Source organism: Jaculus jaculus, chromosome 4 (assembly GCF_020740685.1).
Source record: "Jaculus jaculus isolate mJacJac1 chromosome 4, mJacJac1.mat.Y.cur, whole genome shotgun sequence".
NCBI lineage: Eukaryota > Metazoa > Chordata > Mammalia > Rodentia > Dipodidae > Jaculus > Jaculus jaculus.
In genome coordinates this window covers 56,093,457-56,119,803 of record NC_059105.1, presented here as the reverse complement: position 1 = coordinate 56,119,803, position 26,347 = coordinate 56,093,457, and the positions used below count along the sequence as shown (strand labels likewise).

Sequence of the window (26,347 nt, the reverse complement as noted above, 5' to 3'; positions counted from 1 at the left end):
TCAGTCGTTTCTCCAAACAGATCATACAGAACCACTCTGCATGCAAAATAAAGCCATGTTTAAACACCTACAGAAAGAACATCCACCCCCGCCTCCCGCGACGATCACAGCGCGTTGGGACGACGGTGGTCTCGCCCAACGGGAAGAAGCAGCGTCCAATGGGCGCAGGCTTCTCAGTAGCCAATCAGACCTCGCCTTACAGCGCCGCGCGGGCCGGCGGAGCTGGGCGTCTGGGCGCGCGCGCCGGCGCTGCTGTCTGCGGCAGGACCAGCGTCCCGGCTGAGCCGCCCGGGAGCCCTCCCGCCCTTGCTCGTGCCTCCCGGCTTTCTCTGCTCATGTAATGCACTCCCTGAACCAGGAGATTAAAGCGTTCTCCCGGAATAACCTCAGGAAGCAATGCACCAGGGTGACCACGTTAACTGGAAAGAAAATTATAGAGACCTGGAAAGATGCCAGAATTCATGTTGTGGAAGAAGCAGAGCCGAGCGGAGGGGGTGGTTGTGGTTATGTGCAGGACCTCAGCTCGGACCTGCAGGTTGGCGTTGTGAAGCCATGGTTGCTTCTGGGTGAGTATACGGACTAGCCCCTGAGTCCTTCTCATTAGATTGCAGTAGCATCGCCACCCTCCCGTGTAGGACAGTCCTGCACCACCAGCTATCCTTGAACTGTTTACTTTTCCAACTTTTTCAAGGATATAAAACTTTCATTAGCCAGAAGAGAGGATTCTGCCCCAACAATATACCTAAGAAGGTAGTATAACTTGGAACCCAATGGTTGAATTTTAGAAAAGTCTTCCCCCCACTCCCCCGCATTTTACTCCTTCTCTCCAGGACAAAACGGGTTAGGGTTTTCCTGGATTACAAAAGACTCTATGCTTTAGAAACTCAAAAGTAAGTTTTTAATCATAAAAAAAAATAATAATGGCAGGGTTAAACTATAGAAAAAGTATTTGCTCAGCTGTTAGCCACATGCCTCTTATGGCCATATCTACTCATGGCGGCTGTTTGGGGACTGGTAGGAACAGGGCTTGTATTTTATAGCTATGACTCTGAAGGTCTTGTTTGTTTTTTTTTTTTTTTGTTTGTTTGTTTGTTTTTATTTATTTGAGAACGACAGACAGAGAAAGAGGCAGAGAGAGAATGTGCACACCAGGGCCTCCAGTCACTGCAAACGAACTCCAGACGCGTGCGCCACCTTGTGCATCTGGCTTATGTGGGTCCTGGGGAATCAAGCCTCGAACCAGGGTCCTTAGGCTTCACAGGCAAGCACTTAACCGCTAAGCCATCTCTCCAGCCTTTCTTAAGGTTTTTAATATGGTCATACTGATTCCCTATACAAGTACAATTCCACACATAGCAAAAGGTTGCAAACGAACTGTAAAGAATTCGGTGTGGTGGGCTGGAGAGATGGCTTAGCAGTTAAGTGCTTGCCTGTGAAGCCTAAGGCCCCCAGTTCCACGCTCGTTTCCCCAGGATCCATGTTAATCAGATGCATAAAAGGATGCACGCATCTGAAGTTCGATTGCAGTGGTTGGTGGCCCTGGCGTGCCCATTCTCATTCCCTCTCTCTCTTTCTCTCTGTCTGTCGCTCTCAAATAAATAAATAAAAATAAACAAAAAAATTAAAAAACGCAAAACAAAGAATGCTGGGCATGGTAGCTCTGGTCTTTAAACCCAGCACTCTGGAGGCAGAGGTAGGAGAATTGCCATGAGTTCAAGATCACCCTGAGACTACAGAGTGAATTCCAGGTCAGCCTGGGCTACAGCAAGACCTTAACTTGAAACACTCTCCCCCCTCCAAAAAAAAAGGGCTGGAGAGATGTCTTAGTGGTTAAGGCACTTGTCTGCAAAGCTGAAGGACCCAGGTTCAATTCCCCAGGACACACCCTAAGCCAGATGCTCAAAGTGGCGCATGTATCTGGAGTTCATTCACAGCAGCTGAAGGCTCTGGCCCGCCCATTCTCTATCTCTATCTGCCTGTTTTTCTTTCTCTCTGTCAAATAAATTTCTAAAAAATTAAAAAGAAAAGAATATGATATGGTGTTCTTTAAAACCTAGCCTATGCTGCAGGTCTGAATTTATTCCATTTATGAACGAGAAATGAAGACTTAGAAGGGTCAGATGGCCTGTGAGTATTTATGTGCGCAAGGCATTCTTGAGTATAAATCAAGGAACTGGGAATCACAAACACCATGGTTTAATAAGTGCACACAACACAGCATTCCCTTTAAGACCTCTCAAAAGGGATTATCAACTGCATTTTACAAATAGGAACTGGGTTTTTACCATGTTAAGTAATTTGTACAGGTAACAAACCTTGTTAATAATAGCTGGGCATCATTCTGTCATTTAAGGTTAGGCCAAGTTTTTAGCAGAGCTTACGCTTTTGTTTCTGAAGGACTCAGGTTATATCTCAGGTTCATGACCAAATTAACAGAAAACCTTAAATGAATCATTTGGCTACTCTGGAAGGTTCAGTCGGAGCTTGTTCACTGTGTCTAGGAAAGATGATGTATCCAGACATTTTTTTCAGTTATTTGGCTTTTATTGCAGTAATAACAATTTTAAATAATTATGGCAAAATTTTACGTATGATTCACCAAGTCAGGCTTTGTGGTAAGGATCTCCCTGTGAGATTGAGGTTGTTTCCAGGTGGATCATAAAATCATCTTCATCTCCCCAAAGCCATGAAGTTTCTTCCCAACACTACATACCAATTAACTTTTATTTTTGTGAAGTATAAAGAAACTGGGGTAGTTGTAAAACTACAATGTGTCTCCAAAAAAAAAAGGAAAAAAAGGGATCTGTTAACCATCTAACAGGTGGGAAAAAGACGTTAGTAAGCAATTTCTGTATGTGTGTGTGTATGTATATGTGTTTTTTGAGGTAGGGTCTCATTCTAGCCCAGGCTGACCTGGAATTCACTGTGTAGTCTCAGGGTGGCTTCGACCTGATGGCAATCCTTCTAGCTCTGCCTCCCAAGTGCTGGGATTATAGGTGTGCGCTAACACACCCAGCTTGCAGATTATATTTTTACAACAATAGTCACTTGGTTCTTTCTTAAATCTAATTTGATTTGAATGAATGGAATTTCTATTTTTTTCTGGGTAGATAAAAAGGTGCACCTTGTATTTCTAATAACCATTTCTGAATGCAGCACCTTAGACTGCTTGACCATCCTGGCTGCCTTGATATCCATTTCTAATACATCTAACTGGTAGAGATTTTCTCTTGAACTCCATCCAGGTGAAAAACTCAAGATATTTATGAAGCTTAAATTTCTGAAACCTAGAAAGCTTAGTATTCTTGGTAGCAGATACACTTTAGATCTCTATAGTTCTTTAATATTATTTAGTTATATTTTCCTGCAGAAATGATTTTTTTTCATTCCAGTGAAATATTTTCATTCCAAAATTTCATTTTAAGTGACTTGGTAAATTAAGGCATGCTATATCTGAATTTACACATCATTTAATGTTTTCATTAAAATGATTTCGTTGAAAAATATCTAGACAGGATTCTAGAGATCTTCCCTAGCCTGTATTCTGTGATTTACATTTTATAATTGTAAAACAGTGAACTTGGAATTATTAGCTCTAAAGTATATAATGTATAATCTTTCTTTATCATTTATCTCATCTGTAACATTGCATAATAATTCTTGTCTATAATTAATATTAGAATGGTTTGTATTGATGCAAACTTTGATTAACAATTATTATTTAGCCTCTTCAGTTGTGTTCTTAGTCTCAACTCTTAAAAAAGGGTAGTCATACCAAACCAGGTGTGCTAGCACATTGCCTGTAATCTTATAGCTGAGGAGACTGAAGACAGAAGGATTGCTATGAGTTCAGGGCAAGCCTAGGCTACATGGTGAGTTTGAGGCCAGCCTGGATGCATAGAAATACTTTATAAAAATTATCACTCAGAGCTGGGTGTGGTGGTGCACATCTTTAATCCCAGCACTTGGGAAGCAGAGGTAGGAGGATCAACATGAGTTCGAGGCCACCCTGAGACTACATAGTGAATTCCAGGTCAGCCTGGGCTAGAGCGAGATCCTACCTCAAACAAACAAAAATTATCATACAGTCTGGGCTGGAGACATGGCTTTAGTGATTAAGGCACTTGCCTGCAAGGCCAAAGGACCCAGGTTCAATACCCCAGGACCCACATAAGCCAGATGCCCAGGTGGCACATGTGTCTGAAGTTCCTTTGCAGCAGCTGGAGGTCCTGGTGTGCTCATTCTCTCTGTCTCTCTCAAATAAATAAAAATGAAATATTTTTAAAATTATCACAGGGCTGGAGAGATGGCTTAGCAGTTAAGGACCCAGGATTGATTCTCCAGGTCTCATGTAAGCCAGATGCACATGGTTGCGCATGCATATGGAGTTCATTTGCAGTGGCTGGAGGCCCTGTTGCACCCATTTTCACTCTCTCTATCTCTCTTTTCCTCTCTGTCTCAAATAAGTAAATAAAATGTTAAAAAATTATAATACAGTAAATTGACTTGATTAAATTCTGTGAATCTCTACACAGGTACGGATTCATGTAACCACTGTGAAAATCATTAAGTTATTAAAATTGACATTTAAAAATGTTTTTATTTGAGAGAGAGACAGCAAGAAAGTACCAGGACCTTCTGCCACTGGAAACAACCTTTAGACACATGTGACACTTGGAGCATCTGGATTTAGGTACTGGGGAATTGAACCCAGGCTGTCATGCTTTGCAAACAAGCACCTTTAACTGCTGAGCCCCCTCTCCAGTCCTGAAATTTCTTTAAAAACATATTTGTTTGTTTATTTGAGAGGGAGGGAGGGAAGGAGGGAAGAAAAGACAGATAGAGAGAGGGAGGGAGAGAGAAAGAGAGAACACTCCAGAGCCTCCAGCCACTGCAAATGAACTCCAGATGCATGCACCACCTTGTGCATCTGGCTTATGTGGGTATTGAGAAATTGAACCTGGGTCCTTAGGTTTTGAAGGCAAGTGCCTTAACCTCTAAGCTATTTCTGCAGCCCATTTTTAAATTTTTAATATTCTATTCATTTTTATTTAGAAGTGAGAGAGAAAGAGGGAATATGCATGGGCACACCACTAGAGTCTCTAGCCACTGAAAACGAATTCCATACATATGCACCACCTTGTGCATCTGGCTTTACATGTATACTGGACAATTGCACTTGGGTTCTTAGGCTTTTCAGGCAAGTGCTTTAATTGCTGAGCCATCTGTCCAGCCCCTGACCAAAGATTTTTAAAATAGCAGTTTTGTTAAAATATGGTTTGTAGTATTTATTTCTTTTTCTCTATTAAAGCTTACTGTAAGGCTGCAACACAAATGCCCATTTTAAATTGGAGAAAATCTGATATATATATATCTACAATTTAGACAGAATTGACTTGAATTGGATATTACCATGTATTAGATGAAAACCTGACATCCATTTCTCCTGATTTAAGTCATTTTCCCATACAATTAACACTTATAATTTCCTCATTATTTGGAAAGGCATAACATACAAGTTACACTTTTTTTTTTCCCTCAAGAATCTTAATTTTTCTGTAATCCCAACTATAATTGAAGCCAAGGCAAAAGTATCAACACTTTAAGACCTTCCTGGTTTGCAGAATATGTTCAAGGCCTGCCTGGGCTATTGAGTGAGTTTAAGGCCAGCTTGAGTTACTTTGTAAGACCCTGGCTCAAAAATAGAGTAGGGGTGGCTCACACCTTTAATCTCAGCGCTCGGGAGGCAAGAGGTAGGTGGATCACCATGAGTTTGAGGCTACCCTGAGACTACATAGTGAATTCCAAGAATGTCTGGACTAGAGTTAGACCCTACCTCAAAGTAAATAAATAAGGAGTAGGGCTGCAAAGATGACTTCATGGTTAAGGTGCTTGCCTGTGAAGCCTATGGACCCAGGTTTGGTTCCCCAATATCCATATAAGCCAGATGCACATGGTGGTACATGCATCTGGAGTTCATTTACAGTGGCTGGAGGCACTGGCATGCCCATTCTCTCTCCCTCTATCTGCCTCTTTCTTTCTTTCTTTCTTTCTTTCTCAAATAAATAAATAAAATAGTTCTTAAAAAATACAGAAGCCAGTTTTGAATTATAATTGATGTTGGAGAGATTGCTCAGAGGTTAAAGGAGCTTGCTTATATATAATAGATCTCTGCTAGATCATTGTTTTGTGTGTGTGTGTGTGTGTGTGTCTGCGCGCGTGTGCGCTTAATGGAAATTATCAAAGCATCTATGTTGATAAGTACTTTTTAAAATATATTTTACTTATTTATTTATTTGGGGGGGGGGAATGGGCACGCCAGGGCATCCAGCCACTGCAAAGGAACTCCAGATGCATGCGCCCCCTTGTGCATCTGGCTTACATGGGTCCCGGAGAATTGAACTGTGATCCTTTGGCTTTTCAGGCAAGCACCTTAACAGCGTAAGGTAAAAAAAAGGAAAGAATTTCATTTAAATCATTTCAGTTTTTACTATTTCAAGATATAGATAGAATAGAATAGCTATTTAAAAGATTGCATGCTTGGCTTTACCACCTCCTGCCTTCTCATGAGCAGGAACTCTTCATACTCTCTTCTTTCCTTTTCTTTTTTTTTTCCCACAATTTTTATTAACATTTTCCATGATTACAGAAAATATCCCATGGTAATACCCTCCCTCCCCCCTCCGTACTTTCCCCTTTGATCCTTTTCTTAATTGGTCTAAATTTAAAAAAAAAAAATAGCTGTCCTTTAATCCCAGCACTTGGGAGGCAGAAGTCGGAGGATCGCTGTGAGTTTGAGGCCACCCTGAGGCTACATAGTGAATTCCAGGTCAGCCTGAACTAGCATAAAACCCTACCTCGAAAAACCAAAATTAAAAATTTTAAGTTTAAAAAAGATTGCACGCTTATTAAACCATTAAATTATTTGTGTATGTGTTCCCCTGGACAATGATGATGGTTAAGACTTCTTACAGTACCTGAGAACTGGCTGGAGAGATTGCCTAGTGGTTAAGCTGCTTGCCTGAAAAGCTTAACAACCTGGTGACCCAGGTTTGATATCCCAGTACCCATGTAAAGCTGGATGCCCACAATGACATGATGTATCTGGAGTTCATTTACTTGACTACAGGCCTAGTGCTCCTATTCTTTCTCTCTGTCTCTGTCTCTTTCTCTCTGCTTGCAGATAGATAATTTTTTTTTAAACAGAGAGAACTGAAAATTTTTGAATTATGAAATAGTTTAGGTTCATAGAAATTATATAAAATGATATAACAAACAATTTGTGTATCCACCATAAAGCTTTAACAAATGTTAATACTTCAGGTAGAATAAAGCTGAATGTGGTTCTGGAGAGATGGCTTAGCTGTTAAGGCACTTGCCTGCAAAGTCAAAGGATCCAGGTTTGATTCTTCAGGACCCATGTAAGCCAGATACACAAGGTAGCATATGTGACTGGAGTTTGTTTGTAGCAGCTGGAGACTCTGGCATGCCCATTTCTGTCTTTTTCTCTCTCTGCCTCTTGCTCAAGTAAATAAATAAAAATAAAAAATAGGGCTGGAGGGATGGCTTAGCGGTTAAGGAGTTTGCCTGCAAAGCCAAAGGACCCAGTTTGGATTCCCCAAGACCCACGTTAGCCAGATGTACAAGGAGGAGCATGCATCTGGAGTTTGTTTGCAGGCTGGAGGCCCTGGCACACCCATTCTCTCTGTCTATCTGCCTCTTTCTCTCTCTGTCTGTCGCTTTCAAATAAAAACAACAACAAAAAGATCATTTAAAAAAAAGTTGAATGTGGACTTAGTAGGGAACATATTGGCTTGGGATTGATAAAGATAATAGTGGACAAATAGTATATTCGCCGGCCTCTCAGCTATCTGAAGTCATGTAATAAAAGCTGGCTGATTTCCCAGACAAGTAAGGTGAGAAAAATGCTATTTGTGGAAATGGTAACCGCAGGAGTAAATTTCTCTAAATCTTTAATTATAAATGCACTATTTTATCATTAGTGAAACTTGTTATTTTATTTCCTTATTATCTCAGTAAGTTTCCAGGTGTGGGAGATCTGGAAAGTAAACTTCAACAGAAAGATTGTGAAAAGCATAGCACTGGTGGTACGGGGTGTGTGGGTAGGATCCTAAGCTACTAGGTGTTCCCAAACCAGCTGGCATTAAGTTATTTTATGGACATCTGGGTTGTTTTTTTTTTTTTAATACCCTTTTTACAGTTACAAAGAAAGAAATGGGGCTGGAGAGATTGCTTAGCAGTTAAGGTGCTTGCCTACAAAGCCTGAGGTCCTAAGTTTGATTCCCCAGGACCCACATAAGCCAGATGCACAAAAGGTGGCACATGTGTCTGGAGTTCATTTGCAGTGGCTGGAGGCACTCTCTATCGGCCTCTTTCTCCCTCAAATAAAAAGAAAAATTTTAAAAAGGAAAGATGTTATAAAAAAGTACAAATGAGGATAAAGATGAAAATCATCTATAACCCTACAATTAACATTTTGTTCCATATAATCTCTACCTATTTATATGCATATACATATTTTCATAATGATATGTGATAGTATATTGCATGTAACCTGCTCTTATTACCTAATCTACTGAGAACATGTCTCCATGTCATATTTTAAATTTTTAAAATTTAGCTGGCCATGGTGGTGCATGCCTTTAATCCCAGCACTTGGGAGGCAGAGGTAGGAGAATCACCATGAGTTCAAGGCTACCCTGAGACTCCATAGTGAATGCCATTCAGCCTGGGCTAGAGTGAGACCCTACCTCAAAAAAACAAACAAAAAAAAATTTGTTTTAATTTATTATGGTACTAATTACTGTATATATTTCACTTCATAATTGTTCTGTCTTTTTATTTTATTGACTACCTCAGTACATACAGACAATATACTGTGATCATAATTTCTACCCACCATCCTCCCTTTTCTCCCTCTCAAATCCCTCCTCCATTGGCCCTCTTATTTTTTAGCTCTACACTTAATGGGACTTTTAGTTGCTTTTACTTGCTTGTTTTATTTGTTCCATGATAAACATTATTATAATTAATCATTGCAACATTTGAAATTTTTTAGTATGAATTTTTAGAAATGGGAAAGTCAAGAATATATACAAGATTTATATGATTAATATTACTAAATGAGCCTGGCATGGTGGTACATGCCTTTAATCCCAGCACTCAGGAGGCAGAGGTAGGTGGATCACCATGAGTTTGAGGCCACTCTGAGACTCCATAGTGAATTCCAGGTCAGCCTGGGCCAGAAGTGAGACCCTACTTCAAAAATAAATAAATAAATAAATATATATATATATATATATATATACATATATATATGTATATATATGTATGTATGTATGTATGTATTTTACTAAATTGCCCTTTAGAAAATTGAATTAAAGTCCTATGTTTATTTATTTATTTTTCTATTTTTGCTATGTGTCTTTTAAAGAGAATTGATGGGGGCTAGAGAGATGGCTTGGTGGTTAAGGCACTTGCCTGCAAAGCCTAAGGACCCAGATTCGATTCCCCAGTGACCACGTAAACCTGATGCACATGATGGTGCATGCATTTGGAGTTCGTTTGTAGGGGCTAGAGGCCCTGACACACCCATTCTCTTTCTCTCTTTCTCTCTCTCATAAGCAAATAAATAAATAGAATTGCTGCCCACATTTATATAAAGAGTCTAGGAGAATATATTTGTATTTAAGCTGATATGACTTATTTCTTACAGGGTCACAAGATGCTGCTCATGATCTGGAGGTGCTGAGAAAATTCAAGGTAAACCACCTTCCAGTCTGGCAACATGTATAAGAAGCATTTCATCATTAGGTTTATTTTAGAAAAGTTGTGTTGGTCCATGTTTTCCAAATTTTAGCTAATTGGTAAACATTTTTTTTTATCATTTTAATAAAGCTGCAAAAATAATTGCATCTAATTCAAATACCTAGATCAGTAATCCACCTTTTCATTTGTATATTCCCTTCAATCTCCTTTTTACCTCATGGAACCTGACCCTGGAAGCATCATTAGTGAAACTTGTTATTTTATTTTCTTACTATCTGAGTAAGTTTCCAAGTGTGGGAGACTCGGAAAGTAAACTTCAACAGAAAGACTGTGGAAAGCATAGCACTGGTAGTGCGTGGTGTGTGGGTGGGATCCTTTCAACCCTAAACTTTCTTGCCTCTGCTTAAGTTGTTCATCTGAATGGGATAAACTCCATCTTGGTTTGTCAAAGATTTACCCATGCTTTGAGTCCTAATTCTCATACCACTTTTCCTTAATACTGTTTCCTCATAATTCTATCTCTCAGGATACAATGAAAGGAGAGAAAATTTGGAGGGGCAATGGAGAAATTAAAAAAGACCTTACCTTGAAAAAACTAAACAAAAAAAAGTGAAAAAAAAATCCAGGCATGATGGTGCATGCCTTTAATCCCAGTGCTCGGGAGGCAGAGGTAGGAGGATCACTGTGAGTTCAAGGCCACCTTGAGACTACATAGTGAATTCCAGTTTAGCCTGGGCTACAGTGAGACCCTCCCTTGAAAAATCAAAAAAAAAAAAAACAAGTGAAAAAGAAAAATGTAGTAAGCGGGTGTAGCTCAGTAAAATGAGTGCTCAGCAGGCATAAGATCCTAAGATCCTGGTTTAATCCTTAGTGTATTTGTGCATGTGTGCGCGAGCACGCGTGCGCGCGCATATACACACACACACACACACACACACACACGCAAGATTTATTCTGGTACATGCCTGTTAATCCAACACTCAAGAGGCTGAGGTGGGAGGATCAAGTTTGAGGCCAGCCTGAGCTATATAGGTGTGACTATCTCAAACAAACAAACAAACAAACCGTGTTTGGTAGACACCACGAAAGTATGTTGAGGAGGGAGTAATTGGTGTTGGATTTTGTGAAGTTTAAGTACAAACAGTACACAAAAGACTAAAGGATCAGAGTGGTTGGTAGGAAGATGTGTAGGTTCCTATGCAATGGCTTCTTGTTTTACTGTGATGTAGTAAGTGAAGTAATTTGCTGGGAATAAGAAAGAGATGATAAAATTAATTGGAAGATCTTGATTTTTGTTGGTTTGTGTTTCTGAGATAGGGTCTTCCTTCAAATATCACTATCAATAAACATGTTTTCACCATTGCTTTTATTTAGCAGACTTCTAGAAGACAAAGATTGTATATATGTATGTATGCATGCATGCACACATGTATGTATCATCTGTCTATCTGTGAAGAGAGAGAGAGAGAGAGAATATGCATGGATGTGACAGGGCCTTCTGCCACTGGAAATGAACCCCAGATGCATATGTCTTCCTATACAACTGGCTCTGTATGGGTACTGGGAATTGAACTCGGGCTGGCAGGTATTGAAAGCAAGTGCTTTTAACTGTTGAACCATCTTCTCCATCTTCCCAGACCAATCTTTATTTTTTAAATCTTTGTCACCCACAGCTCTGAGAACAAAATTTGACTGAATTGAGGATAAAACTTTTGTGTGATAAACAGTTTTAGTTATTTTCCTCATCAGTTCATTAGCTAGTCTGATATATATATGTTGTCAATAAGTATGTGTATGTATATATGTGTATGTATGTATGTATATTTATTTATTGACAACTTCTATACTTAGAGACAACAACCCATGGTATTTCCCCTCCTCCACTTTCCCCTTCATAACTATGCTGTCTGTCATATCCCCTCCCTCTCTCCATTAGTCTGTCTTTTAATTTGATGTCGTCATCTTTTTCTCCTATTATGAGGGACTTGTGTAAGTATTGCTAGGTACTGTGAAGTCTTGGATATTGAGGCCAAATTCTGTCTGGACAGTCATATAAGGAGTGGTACTCTTCCTTTGGCTCTTACATTCTTTCTGCAACCTCTTCCACAATGGACCCTGAACCTTGGAGGGTATGAAATGTTTCAGTGCTGGACAGTCCTCTGTCCCTTCGTCTCAGCAGTATGTTGCCTTTTGGATCATCGCAGTGGACATTGCCATCTGCAAAGAGAAGCTTCTCTAACCAGAAGTGAGATTAGCATTAATATATGAGTATGAACATTAAGTGTAGTGCTTTCAGGGCAATTGGTGAGAGTAATTTATGCATTTATCCAGACAAGAGCAGGGTTTGTACCCCTAAAGCTCATGACCTCCCCTGCCATAGGCTTTTGGTTAGGTTTTCAGTACAGGCATGTATTCTCTCCCATAGAGCAGGCCTTCAGTCCAATTAGAGAGCAGTTGGTTTCCCCCAGAGTAGACATGCCATTATTGAACTTGTTCAGTCATTTGGCCTGTCTGGCCAAACTTGAGTCTTCCAGTGTCCACTGTTTTCACTGTTGATGACTTCTGACTCCCATAAAGCTGTATACAGTTCAGCTCTTTCTAGCTTTAAGTTGGCTGGACTACAGAGAGAAGGTTTTCTGCTCAGACCAGCTTGATTTCTCAGTGATTCTGCCATTCAGGCATGTGAAGAAGTCTTCAGCCATAGGGTCTTAACATGATATATTTCTTAAGATTTATTTTTATTTATTTATTTGAGAGCAAGAGAGAAAGAGAATGTGTGCACCAGGGCCTCCAGCCACTGCAAATGATGCATGCACCACCTTGTGCATCTGGCTTATGTGGGTCCTGGGGAATTGAGCTTCTAACCATGGTCCTTAGTCTTCACAGGCAAGTGCTTAACCACTAAGCCATCTCTCCAGCCCCTAGTCTGATATTTTTATTTATTAACTTATTGGGTTGTGTTTAAGCTTGCTTCTCCTTAATTTGTTATATATATTACCCCTTGATAATGAGAAACAATGGCCTTTAATTATAAAATTATGTGGGAATCAATGAATTTCCTAACAGTAACCTTCATGTATCAATATTTTAACAAATAGAAGTAGTTTCGAAGTCTTACTTCCACTCAGAAATTAGTATTGTTAAGGGTAAAATGAAAATAAAATCATTTCCCCTATCCTAATATCACAGTAGCTCAATTTGCCTTTACTGGGGAGATGGTGATGATGTGAAACCACAGGCTGTTTATAATACCCTGTGATCTCTGCACACAGTGACCACATTAAAAATGCCTGATGAAAGCAAGCTTCTAGAAGAATTTGAGGATAGTGCAAAAGAAAATAATTGATATAAATGCATGGCACCATTGCAAATCAATGCCTTTGAATTCTAGCAGAGCATTATAACTGGTAGAAGTTCTCCAATGGGGGACCAGTTGGGAAATTTCCATAGAAATTTATTTTAATGCTTAGAAATGGTAATAATGGTACTGCTCAAGTGTCTGCTGTGTACCTGATAAAGCACTTCAGAAAATGGAAAATTAAGCGTAGCATACAACTTTCCAAGCTAAAACTGCAGCATTGCTCATATAAGATATTAATATGTTTTATTTCTATTTGTTTATTTGAGAGAGAGACAGGTAGAGAAAATGGGCATGCCAGGGCTTCCAGCCACTGCAAACAAACTCCAGACACATGAGCCACCATGTACATCTGGCTTATGTAGGCAGTGGGGAATTGAACTTGGGTCCGAAGGCTTCATAGGCAAGCACCTTAACTGCTAAGCCATCTCTCTAGCCCATGAAAGGTATTAAAAAGAACCCACCTGCCCATCAGTAGAGAACAGATGAAGTAGAAAACAGTAGACAAATACTGTAAAATACTATTTAGCTATTTTTTTAAAAAAGGCAAAAAGGATCTGTGTAGTCTGATATGAATAGGTTTCTAGGAAATTTAAATAAGAGATAGTCAGGCATGGTGGTGCACATCTTTAATCCCAGCACTCAGAAGGAAGAAGTAGGAAGATAACTGTGAGTTCAAGGCCACCCTGAGACTACATAGTGAATTCCAGGTCAGCCTGGGCTAGAGTGAGACCCTACCTTGAAAAAAAAAGGTGGTGGTGGTGGAAATCCAAGTTCTGTGTTTTGTACAATACAATTAGTAAACAAAAGATTGCATAAAGAAATTCCAAAAGAAGCTGGGCATGGTGGTACACGTCTTTAATCCCAGCACTTGGGAGGCAGAGGTAAGAGGATCACCATAAATTCGAGGCCAGCCTGAGACTACACAGTGACTTGCAGTTCAGCCTGGACCAGAGTGAAACCCTACCTCCAAAAACAAGGGGGGTGGGTGGGAGAAATTCCAAAAGAATATGCAAGAAAATGGGCCGAAGTGGTTGCAGTTAAAGAGGGAAATAATGAAGTAGCGTCAAGGTGAAATCAAGTCTTCTCAATGTTTCTTTTTAGAATATTTTGATTTTTCAACTAGTTAAAAAAAAAGCCTTAGGCTGGAAAAATGGCTTAGCAGGTAAGGCATTTGCCTGTAAAGCCAAAGGACCCAGGTTCGATTCTCCAGGACCTACATAAGCCAAATGCACAAGGGGCATATGCATCTGGAGTTCGTTTGCAGTGGCTAGAGGCCCTAGCATGCCCATTCTCTCTGTCTGTCTGTCTGCTCTCTCTGTCTCTCTCTCTCTGATTGCAAATAAATAAATAAATAAAACTTTATTTAAAATGGATTCATATGGCTGGAGAGATGGCTCAGCTGTTAAGGTACTTGCTTGCAAAGCCTAATGACCTGGGTTTGATTCCCCAGTACATATGTAAGCCAGATGCACAAAGTGGCACATGCATCTGGAGTTTGTTTGCAGTGGCTGGAGGCCCTGGCACACCCATTCTCTCTGTCAGTATCTCTGTGCCTGCATGTAAATAAATAAAATACTTAGGAATAATAATGCCTAAAGGTGATTATTGCAACAACTTATATGCTTGGCAAATATTAAATGCTCAATAAAGGGACTACTCTTAGTGTTCATAATGAAGGGCATCTCATCCCAAAGCCAGCATGGATAAAAGGCTCTACAACTAAGCTTTACAGGTATGCTTCATTAAAAGAAGGGCTTTTAGGCTGGGTCCCTCATCCTCTCTACCACCTGTGGCTCACTGCAATTATTATTAATCAGAACCCTTCATTTGGTGCACATATTAGTTGCATTTTTCCCCTTTATTATTATTATTATTAACATTTTGTATGGGTACATCATGTATTGGTACCCTCTTTTCCCTTGTTCCTGCCCCCATTCCTCTGGGGCCCTTCTCAGTGGGGTTGCAGGCATTCTCTGTGGGGTTGTGGGTTATATGTTGTGAGAGCAACAGTAAGCTTTTTGGTGAGGAGGGAATGTTTCCACTTCTGGCTCTTACAGTCTTTCCACCCCATTTTCCACAAAATTCTCTGAGCAGTGGTGGGTGAGTTTTAAGTCTACTTCAGTGATGAGCTCTTAAGAGCCTCTGGATCTCTGCTTTGGTAGGTGTTGAGTATCCTCAGGGTCTGTCTCCTTCACCCTGGTGCTTATTATGGAAGCAGCACTCTTGCTCTTCTCCCCAATTCCTCTATGGTTTTAGCTGTGGCTTGGCTGAAGTGTAAGTTCTATCCTACTCACTCCACTTGCACACACTCTTTAGCATATGGGGAATCTGGCTCAGGGGAATAGGGATTTGGGTGTTCAGGAAAGCTGAGCAAAAAAGGCCTTCTGCAGCCCCACATGCAGGGTCCAGGCTGCCTGCAACAGGTGTGCGGGGACCAGGGAAGTGGGAGGTGGGGAACCAACCAGGAGCTCTGGCCTACTCACTCCGAGCACACCCCGGAACAGGGGATCAGGAAGTTAGGCACCCAGGGACCATTCAATCAGGAAGGTAGAGCAAGGGCGAGTCTTGTCTTTGATCCATCTGTTTTGTGTTTTTTCTCTGTTTCTCTGTCCTGAGGATCAAGCTCAAGGCCTGTGTTGTACCACAGAGGTTCATCTCCAGACCTGGATTCTCTTTATGAACTTGCTTGTTTATTTGTTTTGAGACAGAGTTTTGCTGTTTTGTTTTAGTCTGTGAACTCCTGGACTCAAATGATTCTCCTGCCTTAGCCTCCTAATATGCTGCGCTATAGAGGTGTGCAGTCATTCAGGCTCCTTATTAGAGCCTGCACATAGTTCCTCCTATATGTTAAAAAGGGGCTAAATACATAGAGGGATTGTGCCACTTGGAAGGAAATCTTTCATGATGTACTCCCTCTTTTCAGCCAGACTAATTCTTCTGAATTTTGGGGCCTTGGTAGCTTTTGAATGCTTATCAGGTGATGCTAGAGTACAGCCACACTTAAGAACCATTTCATTAGTGAAGGAGGGGCTGGCATTGTGGTTGATAGTTATGACTACCTTAGGAGGCTTAGACAGGAGGGTTACCACAAGTTCATAGCTAGTCTGGGCTACATAATGCATTCCAGAGCAGTGTAGACTACTTACTTACACTTAAGACCTTGTCTCGCCGTGTGTGGTGGCGCATGCCTTTAATCCCAGCACTTGGGAGTCAGAGGTAGTCACTGTGAGTTTGAGGCTATCCTGAGACTACATAGTGAATTCCAGGTCAGCCTGGGCTAAAGTGAGACTCTACCTCAAAAAAGGAAAAAAAAAAAAAAACAAAACAAAACAAAGACCTTGTCTCCAAAAAGAAAAGAAAACTCTTAAAATCTATGTAGAAAAATAGGAAAATAATTATTGAAATGGGAATCACTGATCCATGTCTACTACTAATGTTTTTGTGTGGATATTCATTGATTAGGCACCACATACTTTAAATGCTTTGTGCTATCACTGCTCATGGGTGCGGGTAACAGTAAATTCAGCCTGGTCTGTTCTCTCGTGAAGTGTGCACTGCAGAGATGGAAACAATTTGTAAGTGTAGGGCTAGAAGGCTAGAAGGATTGCTGCTGCTGCTGAGGGATGGGCAGAGTGAAGGCTTCCAGGAGGAAGTGTCATCAAGTGAATCATGTTTAAGTATTTTTTTGAGATAGGATCTCGCTCTAGGCCAGGCTGACCTGGAATTCACTATGTACTCTCAGGGTGGCCTCGAACTTACGTAGATCCTCCTACCTCTGCCTCCCAAGTGCTGGGATTAAAGGCATGTGCCACCATGCCTGGCTGAATTTTTTTTTAATTTTATTTATTGGTTTATTTGCAAATGGAGATTGAGAATGTGGGGGAGGGGGGCTCTAGCCACTGCAAACAATTCCAGATGCATGCTCCACTATGTGCATCTGGCTTTACATGGGTAATGGGGAATCAAACCTGGGTCGTTGGTCATTGCAGGCAAGTAAGTGCCTTAACCACTGGGCAATCTCTCCAGCCCAAGTTTTTTATTCTTAAGGAAATCAACATCAGCCTGTTTTTAGACAACTCATATTTTCTCTTGCTTTTTAAGGTGACTCATATTCTCAATGTTGCATATGGAGTTGAAAATGCTTTCCTTAAGGAGTTTACATATAAGAGCATTTCTATACTGGATCTGCCTGAAACCAATATTCTATCTTATTTCCCAGAATGTTTTGAGTTTATTGAGCAAGCCAAAATGAAGGTAAGTTTTATTTTGATCTATAGTTTTTTAAAAGCAGAAATTCCAAAGTATAAGTTCAGTTACTTATCTTTTTTGTAATGAAGCTGTGAAGAGCCATTATGAGGTCTCCTCTAGCAATAGTCATTAAATCTTTGTTTTTTAATTCTTTAGTTGTTATTTTCTTAATTTTCACATGTAGTTCACTTTCTTCTTTGGGCTTACTGAGAAATGCTGTAAGATGACGTTCTCTGTTTATTAAATTTTCCTGTGTAAATATGTAGTTAGATTTCCTTTGAGGTTATAGAATTACCCACACTTTGAGTAACTTGTAAGATAACTAGGTATGCTGTTGGATAGAGATAGTATTAGTCTAACTTGTATACTAGTGATATACAAGTTACAAGTGATTCTAGTGATAATTAGCATTCATTATTTTAAGTCAAATAATTCTCTTTTTAAGAACATGTTCATACATATATTGTCTTTTGCTCATATACACCTCCATTCTCTTCTTGCTTGTTCCCTTCTCCCCCCCCCAATAGCTCATCTGCTTCCATGTCATAGAATACATGTACATATGTGTGTATATATATTGTTAAATCTAGATTCTGCATATAACATTTTTATTTCTGAGTCTGATGTATTTTGCTCAACATAATGATGTCCAGTTCCATCTATTTTCTTACAAATGACAGTTTCATGTTTCTATATGGCAAATAAAATTCTGTTTTATATCTACACCACATTTTCTTTACCCATGCTTCTGTAAAAATTTTATTTTTAGAAAATGAGTGTAAGATAAATGGTCATGGGCAGGAAAAGAAGGACTTCCAGCCGGGTGTGGTGGCACACACCTTTAATCCTAGCATTCGGGAGGCAGAGGTGGGAGGATCACCAAGAGTTCGAGGCTACCCTGAGACTACATAGTGAATTCCAGGTCAGCCTGAGCTAGAGTGAGACCCTACCTTGGAAAACCAAAAAAAAGACTTCCAGAAAGAAGTAGCTCCATTGGCTCCTAACTGCTAGGATTAGAATCCTGCTTAATTGGTTTACCTTCTTCCTTCTCTCTTTCCTTTTTCTCTCCTTTTCTCCCTTCCCTTCATTAGTAATATTTACTCAGTGCTTTATATGCCTTTCTGACCAGAGTACTCAGAAAACATAAAAGTAGGGGGCTGGAGAGATTGCTCAGTGGTTAAAGGAGCTTGATTTTAAACCCTGATACCCTAGGTTTGATTCCCTAGTGCCCACATAAAGCTAGACACACAAAGTAGAACATGTGTCTGGAATTTGTTTACAGTGGAAGAAGGCCCTGGCATGCCCATACTTTCTCTCTCAAATAAACAAAAATAAATGTAAAAAATGAAATAATGTCTGGAAAGATGGCTTAGCAGTTAAGGTGCTTGCCTGTGAAGCCTGAGGTTTGAGTCTACAGGTCCCACGTAAGCCAGATGCACAAGGTGGCGCACGCGCCTGGAGTTCGTTTGCAGTGCCTTGTGGCCCTGGTGTGCCCATCTCCTCTCTCTGTCTGCCTCTTTCTCTTTCTTTCTTGTTCTCAAATAAATAAAAAAATTAAACAGTACTTTAAAATAAAATAACCTTAAAATATGTTCAAAGATTTAACAAAAAGAAAATATAAAGGTAATTTCTGTTGCTCATCACTCTTACTACCTTGTAAATATTTGGATGAAAGCAAAGAAAGAAATTTTCTATTTCAAAGCCTAATACTAGCATTTTTGTTCTTTTGTAAACAGCTACAGTTTGTAGGTTGTAACATTCTAATGCATCAGTTAACAGTGTTCAAATGAGGCTGTGTTGCTTCTTTTCAGAGATGTAGAGGATGCTGTACATGGTGAAGTATGTATATCATCCATACGCGTTTTAAAATTAGAGATGTTTATGTTGGAACTCAAAAGTTGGAGGAAATAATAGTACCTAAAAAGAAAAGCAACACATTGAGTAATTAATAAGCTTTTGAATTAAAAAATTTAATTTAAAAAAGCTGACCTTAATTTGGCCTTGTAGTTAATTAGATGGTTCTTAACTTGGATTTCTTAAAAACAAAACCTGGAGCTAGGGTGAAGACCTGGTGCTTAATTTCCAAGGTTAAATTCTAGGTAGTGAGAGTGAAAACAAAGGAAAGGGATTTAAGGTAAGGTAAGCACTGTGAGATGAGATATCTGCCCTGCTGAACACAATTTCAAAATAACCTCGCAGGGTATAGCAGGGTGCTCAAATCAATACAGTTCCTCTACCACCCCAGATATCTTTGCACAGACAATACATTTTCAAAACACTGAACACAGTATAGACTGAAAGTATGTGAAAAGCTGTGGGCTTCATTCCCAGTCAAGAAAAAAGAAAAATAAATAAGGTGAGAAAAGATGCAAAGTTTTGCTTTTCTTGTATAGAAACAGTTGGGAAAGGAATCACAGCTGTCTTTGACAAAACAATTGAAGCAGCCTTTTTTAACATGAGAATGTTCAACTAGTAACTAACTTCAATCATTCTTGAAAAGAGATGTCTCGTACATATGTTACAACGCATTAAGCAAAGGAAGATCACAGATTTATGAATGTGAGACGGCTGCCTGGCAAAAGTAAAGTGGTCCAGTGCTCTGAACATTAGCATTGTTAATGTGTGCCTGGGGGATAGGGTTTCCACTAAGATGGTCTTTCTTTTCTTCTTCTGTTCCTTTCCTTTGTTGTGCCAAATGATGAATCAGGAAATGAAGGAACTGAAATACCTAACTCTGTAGGGTGTGCTGACAGTTCATTACATTTCATTTAGGTCATTAACTTTGTAAGAGCCCGCAGCAGGCCAAGCTGTATCAGTGTGGTTCCATCAGATCTGTCACATTCATTATTAAGGCAGTATTGCCGCCATCAGCACTGAGCTGCACTGTGCCTTTTTTCTTTCAGAAAGTATCGTTTGCAAGTGACCTCAAATGTTTTATTTATTGACTTCACTGGTAGGATCTGATTACCTTTCCCCTTCACATTGTTAAAAGCTATTCATGTTATCATTTACTAACTTATAAATTAAAAATATTTTTAAGTTACTTCCTTCCAGAATAAAATAGTGTCCAAGGGTACAATCTTTTTTTTATTTCCCATATTGATCATTTTGTGCATAGATTTCTAAGCCAGTGACCCCCAGTTACTTTTGGGGAATCCTGTGTGTACCTGAGATGACTCTGGCTTTCTCTTTAGCTTATTTATGCTTCTGTGCATATATATTCTCTGATTTTTCTCTTATGGATATACATGTGCCATTAAGTTACTAGGTTTTTATATGCACTTTACTGGAATGCTTGAGTTCAGAGATGCTGTTCCAGAATCACAAACACATCAGCTGTGATGGCACGTGCTGGCTAAAGAGGCAGAGGTAGGAGGATGAGGAGTTTGAGGTCAGCCTGGTCCACACATTTGTGGGGGCTGCTCAGTGGTAGAGCATTTGACTGCAGTATTACAAACAAATTACCAGAGCACTTATATGATATTCTATTCATTGCTTGCAAGAATATATGTATTTTTGATAAATGAATTGTAAGTGGTATTTAGAGCATGTGTGAATGATAAACACTGTTTGATTTTGTTACAGGATGGTGTGGTTCTTGTTCACTGTAATGCAGGGGTGTCCAGGGCCGCTGCGATTGTAATAGGCTTCCTGATGGCTTCTGAAGAACTCTCTCTCTCCAGTGCTTTTACTTTGGTGAAAAATGCAAGGCCTTCTGTATGTCCCAATGCTGGATTCATGGAGCAGCTGCGCTTATATGAAGAGGGCAAAGGAGACATGAAGCGGGACAGAGCACCAGTATTAGAACAGAACAACAGTTTATGAATTTCTTTCTAGTAGATGATGGACAAATGTGGTTTCAGAATTTGGCTTCTTGCCTCTTTTTTTTTTTTTTTTTTTTTTCGAGGTAGGGTTTCACTCTAGTCCAGGCTGACCTGGAATTCACTATGTAGTCTCAAGGTGGCCTCAAACTCATGGTGATCCTCCTACCTCTGCCTCCCAAGTGCTGGGATTAAAGGCACGAGCCACCATGCCTGGCTTCTTGCCTCTTTTGGAGAAAGTAACTAGTAAACTTATCCTTTTCTATTGCTTTTTACAAGTGGATAAGGATGGAGACCAATTTGTCGTAAGTTAATGTGTGAATAAAATTTTACATTATGTTACCTTCTCTTTGCTATTATAATGTCTGGCTAATTATTTCTTTGAATTATTAAGTGGAAATAGTATATTATCAATTACTGATATCTGTTGGAACAGTTTAAAATCTGTATTAGCAGATAAAAAGAATAAATCAGTTGTTTACAGTCTAACAAGATGACATTGCACACAATGCTATGAATTCTTTTACTTCTCTGAAGAAATACCCTGAATATAACTAACTTTCAGTGAACTGTGTGAAGCTGATCACACAGGTAGAATCCCCTTCTATAGGAGACAGTTGTGGAATCGGCCCTGTGGTCAGCATTGCTAAGGCTGTGCTGTGTTGAGCCTTCAGCATTCACTTGAAAGCTCTGATTGAAATACATCTCTCTCCCTCTCTCTCTCTTTTTTTAATTTTATTTATTTATTTATTTTTTTTTTTTAGGTAGGGTCTCACTCTGGCTCAGGCTGACCTGGAATTCACTATGAAGTCTCAGGATGGCCTTGAACTCATGGCGATCCTCCTACCTCTGCCTCCCGAGTGCTGGGATTAAAGGTGTGCACCACTACGCCCGGCTTTTAATTTTAATTTTAATTTTATTTTTTCTGCTGGGTGCTATTTAGTTTTCAGCTAGCTAATGTTGTCATGTGAAGCTTTGACATAATTTGCATGTTTAGTAGTTGCCTACAGCAATCATTCTAGTTCAATCTGTCTTCTAGAACTGTACCACCTACAGAAGTGCTTTGTCCATAAACTTTGGCTTCATCTTAGCTGATAGGAGTTTTCTGTATCCATAATAGATTAGCAAATGTAATTCATTCTTTTAAATAGAGGGTACCATGTCAGGGCTGGAGAGATGGCTTAGCAGTTAAGGCACTTGCCTGCAAAGCCAGAGGACCTTGGTTTGATTCCCCAGGTCCCACAGAAACCAATTGCACAAGATGGCACATGCTGGAGTTTGTTTTCAGTGACTGGAAGCCCTGGCATGCCCATTCTCATTCTCTCTGTCTCCTCCTGTGTCTTTCTCCCTCTCAAATAAATAAATAAATAGAGGGTACCATGTAAGCAATCATGTGTTACAAAGGTTTTAATGCACTTCCCATGGAGAGATCACTCTTTCATACTTATTTATTTATTTATTTATTTTCTTTTTTGGTACTGGGTGCTATGTAGTCCTGGCTTCTGCCTCAAACTACCAAATTCTGGGATTATAGGCTTGCATTTTCATGCCTGGCTTTGTTATTTTCCAAAAGGAAATGTATCATTCTTAGGCTGTATCTCACTTGTTATAAATTTAAAACATGTGTAACAAATATGATTTTTTTTTTCCTGAGGCAGGGTCTCTCACTCTAGCCCAGGCTTACCTGGAACCCACTGTGTAGACCAGACTGGCCTTGAACTAATGGTGATCCTTCTGACTCAGCCTTCTGAGTGCTGCGATGATAGATGTGAGCCACTACACCTGGCTTGGGGTCTATTTTGAGGGATGTGAAAAAGAAAGAAACAGTTCATGGAGTTTTTGTATTAAAATAGACTTTCTTACATTTTTTTAAAGGGGAAAAAAACCAAAAATACTATTTTTGTTTAAACAATGAAAAGAAATAGAAGCTTTCTTACAACCCAAAGCAGAGCAAAATCACTGGAACATCTGACAATATCTATTTAAGATTAATTTTTTTTTAAATATTTTGGTTCACAGTTATATATAATTGGAATCAAAGCCCCATGAAATAGTAAAACTTTAGGAAAACTCTCAGAATATTTTTGGGACAAAATTTAGACCAGTAGATTAATTTGTGGGTACAGATTTTAGAGGCATTAGAGAATAGTACTTATTATTTTTATTTTTATTTTATTTTATATTTTTATTGCCATTATACTTTGTCTTATCTGCTTGTTTATGTTGTTGATAGGTGTGTATGTTTTGTGTGTGTGTGTGTGCCCTGGAGAACTTTGGTTTTGATCTATAAAGTTATTGGTGGTGAGGAAACCTGAATTTGTCACCATGGTTATTAGTAACTCAAAAGTCCTCTCAAATGTTATTCCTGGAGCCACAAACATGTTTATATGTAGAAAGTTTATATGTCAAAAGGCATTAATAATAGAAATGAGCTATAGTTTGTTGGGAGGCCTAAGACCAAATCTCCAAACTTGCCTAGACATGATCTTCCCTACTGTGAAACCATAGTAGTTTTTACCTACCTCATTAAGAGATGTCAGACAGGGTTGGAGAGATGGCTTAGTGGTCAAGGTGTTTGCCTGCGAAGCCTGAGGACCCATGCTCGACTGTCCAGTTCCCAGGTAAGCCAGATGCACAAAGTGACACAAGTGCGCAGGGTCACACATGGGCACAGGGGGGAGTAGGCATCTGGAGTTGGATTGCGGTGGCTGGAGGCCCTGGTGTGCCAACTCACACACTCTCTTTCTCCAGTCTTTTGGGCTTGCCTTGAAAAATAAAAAGAGAGATGTTAGATGTTAATTAATGTTCATAATGTGCTTAAGATCTGTTGTGATTAAATGATGCTGTCTGCAATGGACAACAGTCACCTAACCACTGAGGAATAACAAACAAAGTAGGGAAGGTATGTACTCCTTGAGAAGAGGTAGTGAAAAGTGATCAGGAGAGGGGAACTCCTGGGCAAGAGTCTCATCTGATGTACAAGTTTGGTGTATTTTCCTTCTGTAAGAGTTAAGTAAGCTACTCTTCTCTACAGTTGCTCAGCCTTTTCTGTGCTACAGTCATTTTTTAAAGTTTTAGTGAAGATGCTGGGTGTGGTGGTACCCTGTACTCTGCAGGCAGAGGTAGGAAGATCACTGAGTTCAGGGCCACCCTGAGACTACATAGTGAATTCCAGGTCATCTTGGCCTATAGCGAGACCCTACCTCAACAACCAATACAAGGCTGGAGAGATGGCTTGGCAGTTAAGGTGCTTGCCTGGAAAGCCTAAGGACCCAGGTTTGATTCCCCATAACCCACATAAGTGAGATGCACATGGAGATGCACGAGTCTGGAGTTTGTTTGCAGTGGCTAAAGCCCTTGTGTGCCCATTCTCTCTCACTCACTTTTTCTCTCTCAAATAAAAGATAAATTTTTAAATAAATAACATTTCAGTGAAGCCTAAAAAAAGTTTGCTGTAAATATTACTTTTTTTCTTCGAGGTAGGGTCTCACCTTAGCCCAGGCAGACCTGGAACTCACTGTATAGTCCCAGGCTGACCTTGAACTCACAGCAGTCCTCCTCTTTTGGCCTCTTAAGTGCTGGAATTAAAGGCATGTACCACCATGCCTGACTCTATAAATACTCCTTAATTCACCAAATGTAAGTCAGAATATCATGTAAGGCTAACCAGTATGTGTTGTAGTTACCTTCCCATTGCTGGGGCAATGCACCCTACCAAGAGCAGCTGATGGGAGGAAAGTTTGGATTTGGGCTTACAGTCTCGAGGGGAAGTTTCAGGATGGCAGGGAAAAGCATGGCATGAGCAGAGGCTGGACATAACTTCTGCTATAGCAGATGGAAAATAGCAGCAAGAGAGTGAGCCATGTCTGGCAAGGGGGAACTGGCTATAACACCCCTTAGACTGTCCCCAGAAACATACCCCTTCAACAAGGCTCCACTTCCCAAGTTGCCACCAGCTGATGATCAAGCATTCAGAACACGTGGCTCAATGGGGTACATCTTATTCAAACCACCACAGTGTATGTGAGCTTGATAAATTCTTACTTCAGTAAGTAAAGTTGCAACACATTGGGAGATAACCAAAATGTAGCACAATGTTGTACATTGTCACTTAACTAGTTGATTTTTTTCTGCCCAAGTGTTCTAATCATTTTTAGTCACCCTGTAGTCATGCAGTAATTTATGACAAGATACTGAAGTTTCATATTCCTGGAATACCCAGTGTATTAAATGTGAAAAGGTATTTAGGATCCTCATTCTGTCATGCATCATACTTGCTATTCTTGGCTTCATGAGGTCCATTAATTTAGAATGCATGGATATCATTATTGAAACTATTGACAAAAGGACGGAACTGCCTAGGATAGCAAGTCTACATTTCAAAGGAAGTAGCTTTCTTACTTCAACTCTCTTTTAATTATCAACACTTCTTTTCAAATGGTAAATTAATTAGCCACTTAACAATCAATCCATACACAAGAAAATTTTCATGTGAGGTGGGGCTAATCCTTTACATATGTCTAACTTTTTTTTTTTTTAAAAAAATTGCTTATTTATTTATTTGAGAGAGAAAGAGGCAGATGGAGAGAGAGAGAGAGAAAGAGAATGGGCATGCCAGGGCCTCCAGCCACTGCAAATGAACTCCAGACGTGTATGCCCCCTTGTGCATCTGGCTAACGTGGGTCCTGGGAAATCAAGCCTCAAACCGGGGTCCTTAGACTTCACAAGCAAGCGCTTAACCACTGAGCCATCTCTCCAGCCCATGCTTAACTTTTCATGCCTCTACAAGTCTAGTAATTCCCTTAGAGAAGAACTGGTTGTTTATCTATCACAAGTTCATGTCCAAAATTGGTAGATATTTTCACCTTAATTGCCAGCAGCAAGTTGGACAATCCTCCCTGCCCCAGGATGGCATATAGTTTGTCACACATAATTTATAGCATTCTTATTTTTTCCCATTAGAATAATTGGCTTAATAATTGCCCATCTTCATTTTTAGGCACCTTTACAGTGTCTCAAGGTGACTGCTATTCCTTAGCAGATATCGTGGGCAGTTTTTCTCAGTGCTTCCTCAGCACATAAAACTGATGTCTCATATTAAGGGACATGCTAACAAGACATTTTTACT

The 26,347-nt window shown here is 39.8% G+C and overlaps 1 protein-coding gene across 1 annotated transcript; it reads left to right on the top strand.

The window, feature by feature from the left end:
* Positions 1–239: 239 nt before the first annotated feature.
* Positions 240–21,295, top strand: Dusp19 (dual specificity phosphatase 19). The gene is made up of 4 exons (XM_004660219.2): positions 240–566; positions 9,737–9,783; positions 17,252–17,404; positions 20,984–21,295. The coding sequence occupies exons 1-4, from the start codon at positions 341–343 to the stop codon at positions 21,221–21,223; spliced, it is 666 nt and encodes a 221-aa protein (XP_004660276.1). The 5' UTR covers positions 240–340; the 3' UTR covers positions 21,224–21,295.
* The last annotated feature ends 5,052 nt before the right edge of the window (positions 21,296–26,347 follow it).